Source organism: Aulonocara sp. 'chitande type north' Nkhata Bay, linkage group LG13 (assembly GCF_057382095.1).
Source record: "Aulonocara sp. 'chitande type north' Nkhata Bay isolate Kocher_YH1m ecotype deep benthic linkage group LG13, A_spYH_male_GT1.1, whole genome shotgun sequence".
Classification (NCBI taxonomy): domain Eukaryota; kingdom Metazoa; phylum Chordata; class Actinopteri; order Cichliformes; family Cichlidae; genus Aulonocara; species Aulonocara sp. 'chitande type north' Nkhata Bay.
Genome location: NC_141356.1, coordinates 18,954,150 through 18,971,870, shown reverse-complemented (window position 1 = coordinate 18,971,870; position 17,721 = coordinate 18,954,150). Strand labels below are relative to the sequence as shown.

At 38.7% G+C, this 17,721-nt stretch overlaps 1 protein-coding gene across 2 annotated transcripts in view; it reads right to left on the bottom strand.

Moving 5' to 3' along the window:
- Nucleotides 1-6,609: 6,609 nt before the first annotated feature.
- kcnh1a (potassium voltage-gated channel, subfamily H (eag-related), member 1a) overlaps nucleotides 6,610-17,721 on the bottom strand; it is a 60,409-nt gene continuing 49,297 nt past the window's right edge. For both annotated transcript variants that reach the window (XM_086258983.1, XM_086258984.1), the window contains 2 exons: nucleotides 12,459-12,655; nucleotides 6,610-10,214 (listed from right to left, as the gene is read on the bottom strand). In XM_086258983.1, the coding sequence (XP_086115109.1) occupies nucleotides 9,345-10,214; nucleotides 12,459-12,655 (1,067 nt within the window). In that variant the 3' untranslated portion in view covers nucleotides 6,610-9,344. The remainder of the gene's footprint in view (nucleotides 10,215-12,458; nucleotides 12,656-17,721) is intronic.

Sequence of the window (17,721 nt, the reverse complement as noted above, 5' to 3'; positions counted from 1 at the left end):
GTGTGTGTGGGGGGGGGGTATTTAAGGCACTTTCGAATTGTATGTTCAAAGTTACACTGCCAGATTAAATGTCAATGTATATTACTCAATATTCACTCCATTTACTTCAAAACCAGGTATTATACTGTGCATATTAAGAATAAATATAATATAGCCTTATATACACTCCGTGTTAATCAGTGTTGTTCGACATTTCTAAGGGTCGTAATGCAAATATCTAATTAGCTAATCACATGGCAGGAACTCATTGCATTTTAGCATGTAGACATGGTGGGAAAAAAGGTGATTTAAGCGACTTTGGACATAGCATGGTTGTTGATGCCAGACAGGCTCATCAGGGTATTTCAGAAACTGTTGATCTACTGGGATTTTCCCAAAAAAACTGTCTCTAAGGTTTACAGTGAGTGGTCCAAAAAAGAGAAATTACCCAGTGAGCAGCAGTTCACTGGGAGAAATGCCTCATTGATCCCAGAAGTCAAAGGAAATAGCTAACTACTTTGAATTGATGGAAAGGCAACAGTAACTCAAATAACTAAGTCACGCAGAAGAGCATCTCTGAGTGCACACCACGTCAGCGCAGATGGGTTACAGCAGTGGAATACCACACCAGGTGCAGCTCCTATCGGCTAAAAATGGAAACTGAGGCATCACAATTCACACAGGTCAATAGGAGGTTAGAACAATCTTGCTTGCTCTGGTGAGTCTTGATTTCTGCTGTCACATTTGTATGGTTAAGTCAAAATTTGAAATAAATGACATGAAAGCATGAATCCATCCTGCACTTATTAGCAGTTCAGGCCAGTGGTGGTGGTGTAATGGTTTGAAAAGCATAATTTGGGCCCCTTAATGCACCCTGTCATAAAGGTTAGATTATCTCAAACTGGTTTCTCCAACCTGGCAATAGGTTCAATGTACTCAAATGGCCTCCAGAGTCACCAGATCTCAATCCAATAGAGCGCCTTTGGGATGTGGTGGAATGGGAGAGTCACAACATGGATGCGAAGATGACAAATCTTCAACTTCTCTCTTCAACAATCTCTGATGACTGTTTCCAGCACCTCGTTTTATTAAGGCAGTTCTGAAAAAGGCAAAAGGGAGTCCGATGAGGAATTAGCAAGGTGTAACTAATGACGCTGATGGTGAATTTTTACTCCTGCACAATTGCCCCATTTTTTTAAAAGCAAGTGAAGAAATGACACAGAGGATGAGAGGGATCTCTGAAACCTCTTCAGTAATAACGATAGGGAAATCATTTTCAGGCACAGAGAGTCACTGAGGCATTGCTCCAAACATATGTCTTTTTGACATGTGTTTGATGGCTAATATCTATTAAGTTTTTTCATTATATGGAGGGGAGATTGTGAATTTAACTGACATCATAATGAGTGGTGGAAAAAAATGTAATGACTTAGTATTTCATTAGAGAAGCTGACACTTTTTGAATACTGTGTTGTAGCCAGATATTTTTTGGGTGCCAGCACCTACTACTTCTGCCTCAGCTTCTATTTTAATCCATTAAAAATGTCAGCTCTTCTGAGAGCTTTTTGCCAGTATATTACAGGCTTTAAATTTTCATATTCTAGACAGAGGAACTCTTTAAGCCTTCCATAAATCATCATGCAAAAATGATTTTAAAACAGCTTTATTCTAAGGTTGATGACTATAATGAATGCAAAATGTGGTGTGTAAAGCTAGTTGCCAAAAGAAAGAAACATCTGAACGTGCCAAAACATAAAACAATTTATCTTCTTAATGTTTTTCTGAGTCACCCACTGTGTCCCGTTGGGCCTAGTTATTTACTAATATTTTTTAAAATACATTATTAAATGTTCTTGTAACAGCAGATTAGTGTTTACTACATATTTTAGGACAGTGATTGAGTACATCGATTACAATCAGTCCACCACTGTGGCTCTTTGGTGAAATTTTGAAAAAGGTTTTGACAAAAGTGATAGTATATGACACATCAGTGTAATAATTGGTGAGATCAGCTCTACTGAAACTGTTTGTTACCTTTTGTTTTCCAGACTGATCCTTAAAGAGAGGTTGAAAATTTTTTGTCGCATGGCAAACCAAACTGTAGAGAGTTGAATGTGAAAATTCATGAAAACTAATCAAATAACCATAAGACATTCAACAGAAATTGAGATTAATTTACCTCATTATTCAGCCACGTTGGTAGAAGAGAAAGAAATCTTCACATTAATCGGTTATGAAAGCCTGGAACATGTAATTTATTAAGAGTAAATTTTACATTTTAAAGTTTGACCAGTGAGCCACAGCACAGTTTTTGGCAACCAAGGCTACCAACTCCAAGGGATTTGCATCTGCTCTTTACATTTCAGGGGTTTGTCAACATTTTTTAAACTTTATGTTTAAGTACTTAAGTAATCTGTGCTTTTCATGCAATGTGGCAAAACAGTCTGGGCTTCTTGCTATTCACAGTGCACAATAATGAAAGTAAACAGCTTCGGGGTACGGATTCAAGAAGATTAGGTTAGGAATTAATGAATTTTTAGTCAGATGTGTCATAACTGAAAGCTATTACCTTGCCTCAGGGTCCTGAGTTTCGCATGATCATGCCACAGCAACTGACTGTCCCCAAAGTTTAAATTGCTTAACCTGCACTGGTCTGCAATTTGGTGTTTAAACACTTGTATGACACAAGCTTGTTTGCCCTTACGTAACAGAAGTACATTGTAATCTGGACTCTGCTGTTCTGATAAGGCTCAGGTGTTTCCATTAGTTGATGTCTTTCATTGGGATAATCACATCTGTGGCACTAAGGAGGATCAGTGGGGGCAGTGAAGAATCCTCTTAAATTAGCACAAAAGTGTGAGGCTTATCTGACATAAGAAGATCAGCAGCAGAATACACCTGCTGAGTTACACCTTCTTAGAGACGCGTCCTAATCGTTAACAGAGGAGCCATAACGCAACAACACGAAAGACACCCGTGAACCATTGCCTGAAGAGATCTGACAGCGTGCAGCATGTATAAAATATTTATTATGAATAGCACAGTATGTCACAGTTCATAACACGGAGTTTCCATTGTGCTTAAAATACATTTCTCATCACATGACGTGAACATAGAGGCATGTGCATAATACATAAACCATACATAAAATTCAAATTCTGCTCTTTCTTAAGAATCCAAACGTTGCAGTACAACTTGTGCATATCTCTCTATATATCTATTTCTATATCTCTGTGTAGAGTTTGCTAACTAGGCAGCTTTCCATAGCTGACCACAAAAATAGATCAGTGTAAATCTTCTCGAAGGAGCAACAGTAATTTGGGTATTTAATGCTGCTTGGAAAAGGAGAATGGGGCAATATCATGAAGGCACAGTGTTGCATGCTTCTCAGTAGCAATCAAAGGTAACGACTTTAATATGTAAATGTTGATGTTATGAAACCGTGGTGCTGTACTTGGTAACTTAATGTTTTCTATATTTGCGTTGTTTTTTGGATCAGTTTTTTGTTTTTTACAAATGTTAAAGCAAAGAACTACATATTGCTTTCAAGCATTTTAGAGTGCATCCCTTTTAGGATTGTATATTTATGGCCTTGCCACAGGCCTAAGTGAGAGTACCCTGCACGGGCCATATCTTTGTTACTGAGCTGCATGAATCAGATTTCATGTTTTTTACTATTTTCATTTTGAAAACAATCAGACTTGGTTTTATGCCTTAATGCAACAAATGTAAAAGTAATATAACAGTAAATTTACAATATGAATAAAACCGATCACAATGATGGAATAAGGTACATACCAAATGATAGTCATAGGTTGTGTCATTCATAATAAAAGTTTAAATATATGAATATTACCAGCTCTGTCATTGATAAAGTGAAACAACAATTTATTGTGGCTTCAGTGAAAATATTATATCTTAAAGGGGACCAGTTACACTCATTTCCAGCTTCACATTGTTATTCTTGGACTCCACTAGAATAGATTTGTATGATTCGCAGTTCAAAATAAACGTTAAAAACTTTATGCTAGGCCTTGGTGCAGCCCCTCAGTTCATCCACTGTCTGAATCAAGTTGTTTTAAGGCTGATATTGATTGGTGATTGGTTGCCTCTCACAGATTTTAACAGGTGGGAGGAGCTTCTGTTAGATGACCATATTAGGAATATCTGTTTTCTCTGACATCAACCAGTGTTAAAAAAAACAAAACAAAAACAAGAAAAACTCTTAAACCTGAGCATTTGGTTAAAAGGAATTAGTCGCACATGTACTAACCTTACTTTTTTTTTTTAAATCTTTCACCATATTTAATGAAAGCCTCTAAAACTGTAACAAGAAAAAGCATAATAGATCCATTTTAATGTGCCATTTTTCACAACAACAACAAAAAAAAAAATCAGTGCAGGTGTTTTCATTTAATCTTCTGTTTGACACGAAGATTTAAAGTGTTGACATCTACATGACTACAAATCCATTGTTAGCCCTAGAAATGTTTCTTTCTAAAAGCCTCCTGTAATCACATATGGATTACATATAAATTAGATTACTGGTATTCGTTGAGTTTTTCCATTGTTGGTGGAACTGAGTTAAAATCCAAATAATCAAGGTAACAATTGCAACTATTTCAGTTTTTTGCCTTAATGAGTTCTGGGTTTTCTGTCTGTCTCTTAGGAGACAGCAAGAGAAAAGGATGAAGGAGGAGGGGGGCATGCTGCTGCCATACAGCACACTTCATTTCCCTGTTACACAGTTTTTAAACCACTGTTGAATCTGTTATTATACAAAACCAACGAGACTGATAATGATTACAGCCGTATGTATGCGCTGAAGCAATTTCCCTACCCTTGGTGGAGCAGAGTACTAAACCGCTGCGCTTAGTTTTCAGTGCACACTAAAATGGGTGTAACTGGTTCTTGTGTGGTTGTTGGATCATTTGCATAAAGTGGAGTTTAAATCTCGGGTGCTCAGCGGGCTGCACAAAGCATCCTATCACTCTCTAAGTATGTTTATGTGAGCGGCCCATTATTCTGCAGTTATTGCACAGACATGAGTGTGGTTTAAATCTTCTCACAACATAGATATTGTTAAATTATACTTTAATGTTGTTTCAAGAATTGCGCATGCTATTGATGTAAACCTGACTTAGCATTTGCCAAATGTAGCCTCAAAACCGCCAAAGTAGGTCTGCTTTTTCTTAAAATAGCACAGTAACTTTACTGGATTTATCCTACCGTGTTGGGAATGAGTTTTGTTCAAGTAACCATGCTTTATATGCTAAATTGTGAAAGCCGCAGTAGCAGGTATTAAACTAAACCCTATCATTTCTTTTCTTTTTTTTTCAGATAACTTGAAATTGAACATTAAAATAGCCACTTACAAAAACAGATCTGAAAAGAAAAGAGTTGCAGGCTCACAGCCAGAAATTTGTCAATTATCAGAGTCTGCGTTGAACTCTGCTGGCTTCAAACATAATGACTAGATGAGATGATCATCCTCATCTCATCTATTCATAGATAATAAATACGTTTTTGTCACATCTGTTTGCACTTTCAAAGCGTTTAAAAACATCTGATGGTTGATTTTGCTGCTAAGATAAAGACTTTGTCTTGAGTTACATAATCTTTAGATCCTTCTTTCATTACAGTGACTGAATTCCTCAGCGATGCCATCTGACCTCTTTTCCTCTCCCTTTGATTTGTGAACTCTTGCGCAGCAGCTTCATGAATAATCTGTGATCGAGAGGCCATGGTGATTTTTAGTGCCTTTTCTTTGGTTTTGAGATCACAATTCTTGGAGAAGCAGACCCCCAAACACTGGCAATAAACCTAATGAGTTCTCACTTCTGTGATGACATGCCCATTTATTTTTAGCAGGCTGAATTTTTGATGGAACATGAGTGTTGGAGTAAAAACCTCAGCATCTTTTTCCTCTCAGCTGTGTCCGTCCCAGCTTGTCTTTTGTGACGGAGAAAGCGCGCAGGGAACATAAATTATCCATGAGTGATGAATAATAAAGAAAAATGGTTATTTTTTCTCATGAAAAGAAGTGCTTTTATTGGATAAATTCAGTAAAGCTCCTACTTTTTCCAAAGATGAACCAAAAGTCATATTATTCGTTTTAGAAATACAAGCGTTAATTTCAGTGATATAAAACTTTATTTCAGCTGATTGCAACCACTTTCCAGGCTTCATTACCTGCAGTCTGATTGTTTAAAAAATGACTCACATTTGCAGAGTATTATGAAACTTTCTTCCATTATTCATTGTTTCTCAAGTGCGGCGACGGATATCTTAGAACTAAATTGTACTGTAAAAGCTAACTGTGCCTTTTTTTATTGCTTAATACCAGAGTGCATTGCTTTGCTTTACTTTGTTTCATGCATATTTTTCTCATTTAGGTTCCACTCAGTCAGCCTGTCCACATTGATCACATTGATTGTCTATTGTATTTTTGTTTGTTTGCTTTCGGAAACGTGTGTCAATTTGTTTTGGTCATTAAATTTAAAGTCGAAGGACAAATTTGATAATATTTGGCATATATGTAAACTTTTAGTATTTATCATGCAGGAATTATTGCAATCTGAGTTAATCCCTATTTAACAAGAGTTAACGAGAAAAATGAAATTGTAGAGATTGTTCCTGTTATTGTATATTTTATTTATAATGATTGGAGGAATCTGCCTGATGCTGGTGTTCAATACAATAAATAAATAAATAAATACATTTTGGGACTTGATAAAAATACAGCATTCTATGTCAACATTCAATTTCTACCCTCAGAGTCTACAGTAGTCATCGTGTTACGTAAAGCAAGTTGCTCATCAGTATAAACTAAATGTCTGTATGATACAAATGCAGCTCTTCTTGGCCAGTTAGACGCTACAACTACTGAAGATTATGTGGAATTGGGGAAAAACAAGTCTTTTGATATTAAAAAGAAATAATAGCATGTTCACAGTAAAATAAAATAAAGATGTTTCATTTAAAAAATTTAAAAATAATCACATTAAATCTATATTCTTACCAGCCATTTCATTAGGTACACCTGTTTGACTGCTTAACAAAAATATCTAATCAGCAAATCACATGGCAGCAGCACAATGCATCTAGGCATGCAGATATCCAGTGAAGAGAGATGATTTAAGTGGCTTTGAAAGTGGCATGGTTTTTGATGCTAGACAGGCTGCTCTGGGTGTTTCAGAAACTGCTGACCTACTGGAATTTTCCCACGTAACCACCTCTAGGGTTTACAGAGAATGGTCTGAAAAAGGAAAACTGGGTTTGGGTGAAAATACCTTCTTGATTCCAGAAGTCAGAGAAGGCAGGCGACAGAAACTCAAATAACTACTAGTTACAACCAAGATATGCAGAAGGGCATCACCGAATGTAGCAGCAGAATACCATACCAGGTGCCACGAGAAACTGAGGCTACAATTCACAAGGGTTCATCAAAATTGGACAGTAGTAAGATTGGAAAAATGTCAGCTAGTCTGATGCCTGCTTCTAGCAGAATAAAGTCCCATGTCACAAAATTATATCATCTCAGACTGTTTTCTTAAAAAGGGGAACATTTGCAGCAACTGCATGATGCCATCACATCAATATGGACCAAAATGTCTGAGCAATGTTTCAGCATCTTATTGAATCTACATGTATGTCATGAAGAAATAAGCCAGTTCTAGAGGCAAAAGTGGGTCCAACCCAGTACTAGCAAGGTGTACCTGATGAAGTGAAAGTGTATATTGTAACAATTAAATAATATATATTAACATAAACATACACCATCTATATGAAACACTCCTACAACAGCTATGCGTGATATGGACTTCTGTGGAAAGTCTACGGCATAACTGACGATGTAACCAGTCACCCCTTTTAACCCTACACTGGACCTTCCATGGCATTCAGTCGTCGTGGGCTATGTCGACCCATCCCGTAGTTATATTTCTTGGGAGGGGCACATCAGGTTATGTGGAAGGTGTACGGTTAAAAAAGGGGTTTCCGGTTATCTTGTAAGTTATGCCGTAGATTTCCCGCTGAAGCATAATTCAGGCATTACTGCACCAAGTGTGTCGTTTTAAAAAACATTTGAATGTCTGCAACACATTTTTTGTATTGACTGCATCATATTATAAAGGGGTTGAGGGGTTAAAGATTTTTCCCACTCTGAAGGAAACTCTTCAATTTTTCAAAGCCAGAAGCAAGTAAACACATTTAAAACAGTTCAAGATCATCTGCATTTCACACACTCACTCTGAATTTGTGCTCCGAAAAGACCTCCTAATATTAGCTTTTTTGTTTGTTTGCTTTCTCAAGTAAAAATGAGGACAAACAGAAATGTTAAATCATGCATGTTAACAGGATTAAAATGTAAAAATATACTTAAGGGACCAAATGGTCTGGTGATCTCAGTCCACTTTCTAACAGCCTGTTTTATTGTACACAAATTTTAGTTTACAAATATTGTGCAAATCGCCATTACTTTCTATATTTGTAAGGGTTTTGGCCACAGTCAGTACCTATAAAATTACTGTATGTATCACCAAAGCTGTAACATAGTAAACCTAGATATCAGGAAAGAGGGATAACTTGCCATTTGCTGCCTCACTAGTTAGCATTTCATTCAATTTTCCATGAAGCACATCTATTTGTGGTTTATTGAAATTAGGATCTGCGCTCAAACATGTTTTTGAAAATCAGATTGGTCGGGCAGAGTTATCTGTTGTTTAATTCATAATGATTCTGGCATCTGATATAATTACATAACTGTTTGAGGAAATTACATTAAGATTGATTCAGCATCTGCAAAAACTGTCCTCTTTCCCTGTCAATGTGAAATAATGCAAATGGATCGGCGTGCGGCCTCAATTAATCAAATATGCGCCAACTGCTATTTGAGGCAGACGTCTACTTTATGTGACATGCAAAGAATCTCTTACAAATGCTAACAAACCAGTGGGTCATGCTGCTTCCATTGGAACCTTCCAATGGAGATACCTCCTTCTCCTACCTCCCCCAAAATCTGAACAGACTTTTCATAAAATGCCACCCCTCAAAGTATTTTTCCCTCATAGTGCAGAGGAAAGATAAATCAAACGTATGTACAAACAGAGAGCTGTCAGTTTTTGTGTAACCTTCAGATATTAGATTCCAAGATACAAAAATCTAGGTTACGACCTCAACTTGTCAGCACGACGTTACCTTGCTACCAGGTAGGTACACCCTAGGATGAAGGCTGGTGCATCTTACTACACTGCTGCCTAATCTAAATGGTATACCCAGTGTGGTCTCAGCTATCCGAGTAATCTGTATATTACTGGATTCAGCTGAATTTAAGGTCAACTGTTGCCGGATGACTCTTTCATTCTTCAAGAGAAGATATCCTCTTTGTCCACTTCTGGTGAAGCAGGTCTAGAAATGTCAAAAAGATGCTGTGGAGAGCTAGAGCTTGAATGGCTGGCTTTCAGGAGTTTTAGCACTTCTGTGAGTTGCATCTCTAGGCCTGACATTCGAACATTTAGGTTCTTAAGGTCATCCTTTAGCTCTAGCTTGAGCTCCTGCAGTGAAGCCTGAAGTGTTTGCTCCGGGATGGGGTAGAAGAAATGCCTCATTTCTGGAGGCTGGGCAGGACTGCGGTCCTGAGGCGTCAAGCGGAAGTCACCCACTTTGTCCAGGCGTAACTCACTTTTGGTAATGCCGCTGTCACATGAGTCCGTCTTTTTTAAAGAGATTGGGGATTCTTGCACCTTGGTTCGTTCAGGTAAAGTCTCCATGGATTCAGCTTTAGACACTGTGTTCCAGTTGTCAGCTTTGGCCATCGACTCCTTAAAGCGACCCCAGCCTTTCAGTTTGGGTGGTTCAGCAGAGCGGCCACCAACCAAAGAAATGGACGATGGCACTTGCAGTTTTGCCTTGTCTGCGACCGTACAGTTGAGAGGTGATGGCGATTGAGGAGTTGAAGATGAAGGTGTAGCTGGGCTTTCTGTTACAGTGACAATGCTGGTAGTTGTAATAGCTGATTTAATTTTGGGGATGTCCACATAGAGAGGACCCTTCTCAACGTCTTGTTCATCTGTTTCTGGTTTCCCAGTCACCATGCGGGCCTCCTTCTGCTGTCGAAAGCGCTGGAAAAGTTTTCGTACTGGGTGATCTGGTGGCAAATTCAGAGGGGCTTCATTTTTACGGTTCCGTCTCTCCTCCTCTTCCCGTTTCACATCACTGATCTTTCGAAAAACGATCTGAAAGAGAATTTAAAATTCTTATGACTAAAAGACCATCATTAAAAAAAAAACAAACACAAAGTTTATTGACCAAAAGTTTCAGATTTTGACAGCACACAAGAAAAATTATACCCAAACCACTCTCACACCCATGTCAGTTTAGTCTCCTGAAGTAGTACAAAAGCAGATCAACATCATTTTCACCATCTCTCTTATTGATTGTAGAATTTGTGTGTGAAAGATTGCCAATATGTCAAAATGTGTGTTCTTTGCAAATGTCACTTTAAAAAGGCTAATTCCCATGGCGCACAGGGAAAGTTCATATCAAGCCTCTGGCTTCAGTGCGTGAAGGCTCACTGTCAGTTTACCACCCAGATGATGCTAATGGACAACTATATTTTTAGGCATTTTGTATTTTCAGTTTTTAGCTTTGTAGCTTTATTTCTGTGCTTTAAAATGTCGCAATCCCAGTCTCCCAATCCAGTGATTCACTTGTCTCATTAATTAGGGATTAATATTAATTAAAAGTAATAATTAAAAAACACAAAATACACATTCTGTATTCACATGTTCAGGAATACTTTATTAACCTTCATTAACGTCACACTCTAACATTCAACATATAACATTCATTTTGTCAGTAAGCAATTCAACTTTAAGGTCTGCAAGCAAAACCCCAAAAAAAGCTGATGAAAATAAGCGCAAACTACTCTTGACATTTTGGATTTTAATAGATGAAAATGTGAAACAATTTGAGTAGCTGTTTGTTTTTCCCAAGGATACATGACAGTGCTGAAACTCGAGAACCGGTTCTTGTATAGAACTGTTCCCAGTAGTCCAATTCCCTGGAATTATTAGTCTGCTTGCCTATTGAGCCTGCTTTTCGGTTGGGTGTGGGTGAAGAATCTAGTCTAGTAAAGCTAGTGCAGGGAACTCAACTGAAGCTGTGCTGGTTAATTCTTTACTGTCCTCACGCTGTAACAAAAACATCCTCCCAATTTGGTCATTTATTTAATCTGCAAATCTATCTCTCTAGGGAGAGATAAATTAAATAAATCTATCTCTCCCTCTGACATGTCAATGCCACTGCTGCCTTGCATCGCTACCTGCCATTTTACCACCTATTGTCCACTTACAGGCTAATCACCCCAGTTTCTAACATATTTAGAAGCAACAATGAGCTCTAACAATATTCTTCTGCTGCACTAAATACTTTCAAATGGAAAGTATCTGATTAAAATAGGTTATGTGGCAGTTTTAACTCAGAAAGTCTGGGCATTTTATTTGCAACACGCAGAAAGTCACTCATCACATTTGAAAAGGTAAGAGCATCAGATGTACAGATCAAATGCACATTGTCTGCTCTGCTGGATCAGTCAAAAACACAATCTCAGCAGCTCCATTTGAAGGCAACATTAGGCTCCTTTAGTCAACCCATATCGGGATTTCCCTGCTGCATACATTCAGGACGTGGGACCCTGGTGAATAGTAAATTTAATGCAGAAGATGAGATTGCCTCTTCAAATGCAAACAATCCAATCTCACTTGCACTCTCCCGGGCAGGCTAACCTCATAAAGAATGAAGCAGTGATTGGTAGCTACTCTTACGCTATTGTTGATCACAGCTGTTCATTTCTGAATGAAGGATGTGAGAGCGGCTTTAGTATATGGTGGCTGTTTAATGGAGCTCTGTTTTTCTATGCAGTGCTGTGTGGCTGAAGGCAGTAGGTGCACGTGTCCCTTAGGTTGAATATAAGGTTTTCTGTGGTTACCTTTTCCCAGAGTGGGAGTTTCTGGCCCCTATTTAACAAGAATTGATACGTGTGAACAATTGTGATTGTCCAGATCATGAAAGGAGGTAGGCTGTCTTCTGCTGTGAAATATATTGACATGACTAAACATATATAGGTTCAATATTGATTAATTGATTGATTTATTTAATAAATCCTCCTTTCATCTTGTTGAATTTAATGCAATCTCAACTTGGATTGCAAAAAAAACCTCTCTCCTTAAAGGTTGCAATCTTCAGCTTTTGCTTTACTTACTGCTCACTGTCTGGTACTGGTAATATCAACACTATCTTTACAGATATTATTGGAATTTGTAAATATATTCTAAAATGTTTGTTTTATTTTGTTAATATTTTTTTTCTTTTTCATGTACCACTGTGCACAAGGCTGAAGTCTTTGCAGATGAAAACTTCTGTGTAAATCCTAAATGAAAATGCAGTCAACTGTATCTGGCATCTGAACAGTCACTCACCCTCTTACGCAGGTTATAAGTGAGCAGCAGGTTTCGAGAGAAGTGGTTGGAAAATGCCGTGTAGAATTCCAGCACCTTCTGCAGAGCGTCGCGTTTAATAACGTGGAGGTCGCAGTAGGTCAGAGCTCGCACATTGGCGCAGGACTGAGCCAGAGTCACCTCTTTCCAGAAAACGTCCCCAAATACGTCTCCCTTTCCTGCACGAGAGAGCGCACAATTTTAGTTCCATGTTAGTTCAGCAACAAGATCTGATCTTCCAGGTAAAAGAAAACAGTAAGAGACAAAAACAGGCTTGCAAAAACAGCTTTAATAATGTTTTTATATATCAGTTATCGATGATTATTGAAAATCTCAGTACCTGTAATTTAACACACAGCATTAAGTGCTACACACAGGTTTACACTAAATGGACACTTTGTAAGGTACACCTGTTCAAATGCTTGTTAATGCAAATTTCAAATCAGCTAATCCCATGGCAGAAACTCAGTACATTTAGGCATTCAAAGTTCTGAAGTTCAAACCGAGCATCAGAATAGGGAAGAAAGGTGATTTCAACTGGGTATAGTTGTTGGTGCTAGATCTCAGATCTAAGTAGGTCAAAGTATTTCAGAAACCGATTTTTTCCCCACACAGCCATCTATAGGGTTACTTAAGAAAGTAGCATAGCAGAGCTTTCTGATCTGACGTTTGGATGGCAGGGTCAGATTTTCACGTAAGCAACATAAAAGCAGGCCTGTCCTGCCTTTAGTTCAGGCTGCCAATAGAGGTGTAATAATTTGGGGGATATTTTTTGGCACACAAGAGAACTGTTTGAGCACCACAGACTGCCTAAGTATTGTTACTGACCACGTCCATCCAGATCCAGTAGAAACCAAATAAAGTGGATGGTGAGTCTTTTACTTGTGAAAAAGTCCCTCTATATATGGGATGAAAGCAGCAGCTACTTGTTTTAGGTTGGTTATAAATAATACAGTTATGCAATGTGGATCATTTATGAATCAAGAACACATTTTGGGTTGGGAGGTCTTGGAAAGTCCCCCTCCAGCATGACAGATGCTGCTGAACAGCTGGAACTAAATCCCTTTGTTCTTTTGAGGAGACTTTTATGTATATTTAAAACTGAAGACAAAGCTAGATGAGGATTTTCTGCTGTTCGAGGTAATGGCTTACAACTGATGTATTAACTATTAATACATATAAGAAATATAGCTTTCAAACCTTTATAAAGAGTGTTAAATTACCTTCATAATCTAAAGCTCATTAGACCAACTCAGTAATTTATAAGGTCTGTCATTTGTGACTCATGCACAGCACTTTTTTTAAGTTTGAGAAGCCCAGTATTACCATAAACTACCCTGAACAAAGGAGTACTATGACTCAGTATAATCAACAGCTTATCATGAATTTTTTTTCTTTTTTTTTATTGTCTTAACATAAAACACCTTGTTATTTCTTCACATGATGACATGACGAAACACACGCAGTGGATGAAAATAAACCTTATATGTGGCAAAAGCATTAATATAAAGCAGTATGTGGTACAGTGGTAAAAATAGCAGTAGCTGATTAAACCAGATGCCCTGTCTTGTTTGCTGATTTACTTTACATGGCATTTCTTTTTCGTTTGTTATTAGTCTCATAAGGAATTCAATACAAAGAAGCTATTTATTCATCACTATAGTTGCCTTCCGGTTCATTGGTTTCATGTTGACAGTATATTGATTTATGCAAAGAGAAAACAATAGAAGGATATTGACAGAAACCAGCCAAGGCACTGTAATATTTCCTACCAGAGCATGGCATCCGTTATTCATTAAATTACTCATAAAGCACATTAAATGATGATGTTTTAACAACAAAACATTCTGCTGTGAACAGTTTTCTACTTTATTTTTTAAAATAAGATCAAATCTAGATGCATTGGAAGACAAACTAGGGTCACTAACATGGGAAGTATCCCAGTAGTTAGGAGTAGGTCCTTATTAATATTCATTAGGCTTAGATGGTGTAGTCATTACAGACGCTGATACTGTGCTTACTTTAATCTGGTCAAGTATGGCCTCATTTAATCCCTTATGAGCAAGTGTGAACTTTTTAACCCGTTTTTTTGTTTCTACTAACTCCTAAGTGAAGTATGTAGGTCTTAAAGAGCTAAATCTCCAGAAAAGTCTCTACTATAGTCACAAGTTAGTTGAGCTGGTGTAAAGCCAACCAATAAAGTTGTAGATGCACTGCTAATCATGTGCGGATTCGGGTAATATTTCTTTACAGGTTTATTATAAATTGCTCAACATAACCATTTGTTAGATAGTTATTATCTTCTGACTGTTGCGTCATTGGCTACAGATTGTGAAAGATGCAATTTTAACTAAAGCTTTTTCAAATTAGCTCATAATAAAATCTTAAGAAATAATGGAAGCTAACTAGGTATTTAAAAATAACATTGGTTTATTTCGTTTGTTATGTTGTTCAGTTTCATTGCCTTTACAATAAATCAGTGAAAAATCAATCCAGGCAGCCATATTACATGTTTGCTTGAAATGAACCTGTGGCACAGGTATTGATTGTAACCTTTGAAGGCCAAAGGATCGCAAGTGTTGCGTTGTGATTTTCTGTTCAGTCCTGAGTTATAATACTTTTAATTATTATTTATTTTAAAATGCTTATTTTCAGTTAGGTTTAGTTTAAACTAATTTCATTTGACTTAAATGAATACAGCACTGAAAATACACTCAACAAAAATATAAACGCAACACCTTTGTTACTGCTCCCATTCCCCATGGGATGGACGTAGAGACCTAAAATTCAATCCAGATACACAATATAACCATCCCTCCCAAACAGTGGTCACAAATCAGTCCAAATGTGTGGTAGTGGGCACATCTGCTATATTGAGATAATCCATCCCACCTCACATCACATCACATCAGGATGCTGATCTGACATCATGAGTAGTGCACAGGTGTACCTCAGACTGCCCACAACAAAAGGCCACCCTGGAATGTGCAGTTTTGTCTCACAGCAAAATGCCACAGATGCCACAAGCAATGAGGGAGCGTGCAATTGGCATGCTGACAGCAGGAATGTCAACCAGATCTGTCGCCCGTGCATTGAATGTTCATTTCTCAACCATAAGCCGTCTCCACAGGCGTTTCAGAGAATATGGCAGCACATCCAACCGGCCTCACAACCGCAGACCTCGTGTAACCACACCAGCCCAGGACCTCCACATCCAGCTGGTTCACCTCCAAGATCGTCTGAGACCAGCCACCCAGACAGCTGCTGGAACAATTGGTTTGCACAACCAAACAATTTCTGCACAAACTGTCAGAAACCGTCTCAGGGACGCTCAACTGCATGCCCGTCATCCTCATCGGGGTCTTGACCTGACTCCAGCTCGTCGCCGTAACAGACTTGTGTGGGCAAATGCTCACATTCGATGGCGTCTGGCACGTTGGAGAGGTGTGCGCTTCACGGATGAATCATGGTTCACATTGTTCAGGGCAGATGGCAGCTGAGAATGTCCCAGTTCTTGCATGGCCAGCATACTCACCGGACATGTCACACATTGAGCATGTTCGGGATGTGCTTGACCGGTGTATACGACAGCGTGTACCAGTTCCCACGAATATCCAACAACCTCGCACAGCCATTGAAGTGGAGTGGACCAACATTCCACAGGCCACAATTGACAATCTGATAGACTCCATGCGACGATGTGTTGCACTGCATGAGGCAAATGGTGGTCACACCAGATACTGACCGGTTCTGGGTCCCCAGACCCCCAATAGCGCAAAAAACTGCACATTCCAGGGTGGCCTTTTGTTGTGGGCAGTCTGAGGTACACCTGTGCACTACTCATGATGTCAGATCAGCATCCTGATGTGGCACACCTGTGAGGTGGGATGGATTATCTCAATATAGCAGATGTGCCCACTACCACACATTTGGACTGATTTGTGACCACTGTTTGGGAGGGATGGTTATATTGTGTATCTGGAATGAATTTTAGGTCTCTACGTCCATCCCATGGGGAATGGGAGCAGTAACAAAGGTGTTGTGTTTATATTTTTGTTGAGTGTAGTTTCACAGACACCACAGACTGGTTAGATTGACAAATTTGAACAAAAGAACTGAGAGTAAATCCCAAGACACTTATTAACCACAAAAGCTTATTCTAGGCAGTTTTACACTAAATAATATAGTTTTAGGTGATTTTTCAGGTATGTAGAATATGTTTTTTACACTAATTTTATAATAATAATAATAATAATACATTTTATTTGAGGGCGCCTTTCAAAAACCCAAGGTCACCTTACAAAAGAACAAAATTAATAAAAGAAAACAATAGTTATAAAATACATAAAATAAGTTAAAATTGCAAAGCAGAACTTGACAACAGGTAAAATCAGCACTAAAGTGAAAAAGCCAGTTTGAACAGATGTGTTTTGAGCTGTGACTTAAATGCGGGAAAAGAGTCTATATTTCTTATGGCTGGAGGAAGAGAGTTCCAGAGCTGAGAAGCAGAGTGACTGAAGGCTCTGTTCCCCATAGTGGTAAGACGTGTGGACGGAACAGTAAGATGAATAGCAGATGATGATCGGAGAGGGCGGGAGACAGTGGTGATATGGAGCAGGTCACACAAATAGGAAGGAGCAGATTTATGGATACACTTGTATGTGAGAAGTAAGATTTTAAAGTTTATCCTGGCTTCTATGGGCAACCAGTGAAGCTGCTGAAGAACTGGCGTAATATGAGCTCTTGACGGAATACGAGTTATGACCCGAGCTGCGGAATTTTGAAGAAGTTGGAGTTTATGAAGGGACCTTTTAAGGAGACCAAATAAGAGGGAACTGCAGTAATCAATATGGGACGTAATAAGACTATGGACTTCCCTCCCCATCTCCAGCTGCCTCCCCCTTCCCGCTCCACCACAACCACCCACACATGCAGGACCTTGGAGTAGGGGTATGTCACCAGGGTGCAGAGGAGGCTACCCCCCCTCTGTCCCCTTCTGGCTGCCTCTGCCTCAATTTTATCCCACAACTTAGACATTCACATTACTCACACTCTCATTACACATACATATAGGGTCTTGGGGGTGGGCACGATACACGGAGTCCAAAGTACCATCAGGGTGTACACCTCACCCCTGGCGTCGTTGCCCACCTCTCAATTTTAAATACACGTAGACATTGAGGGCTAGCAGGAGGGACCATGCGCTTACCTGCTGCTCTCTGGCAGGTAGCTCCAAGCCCTCCTG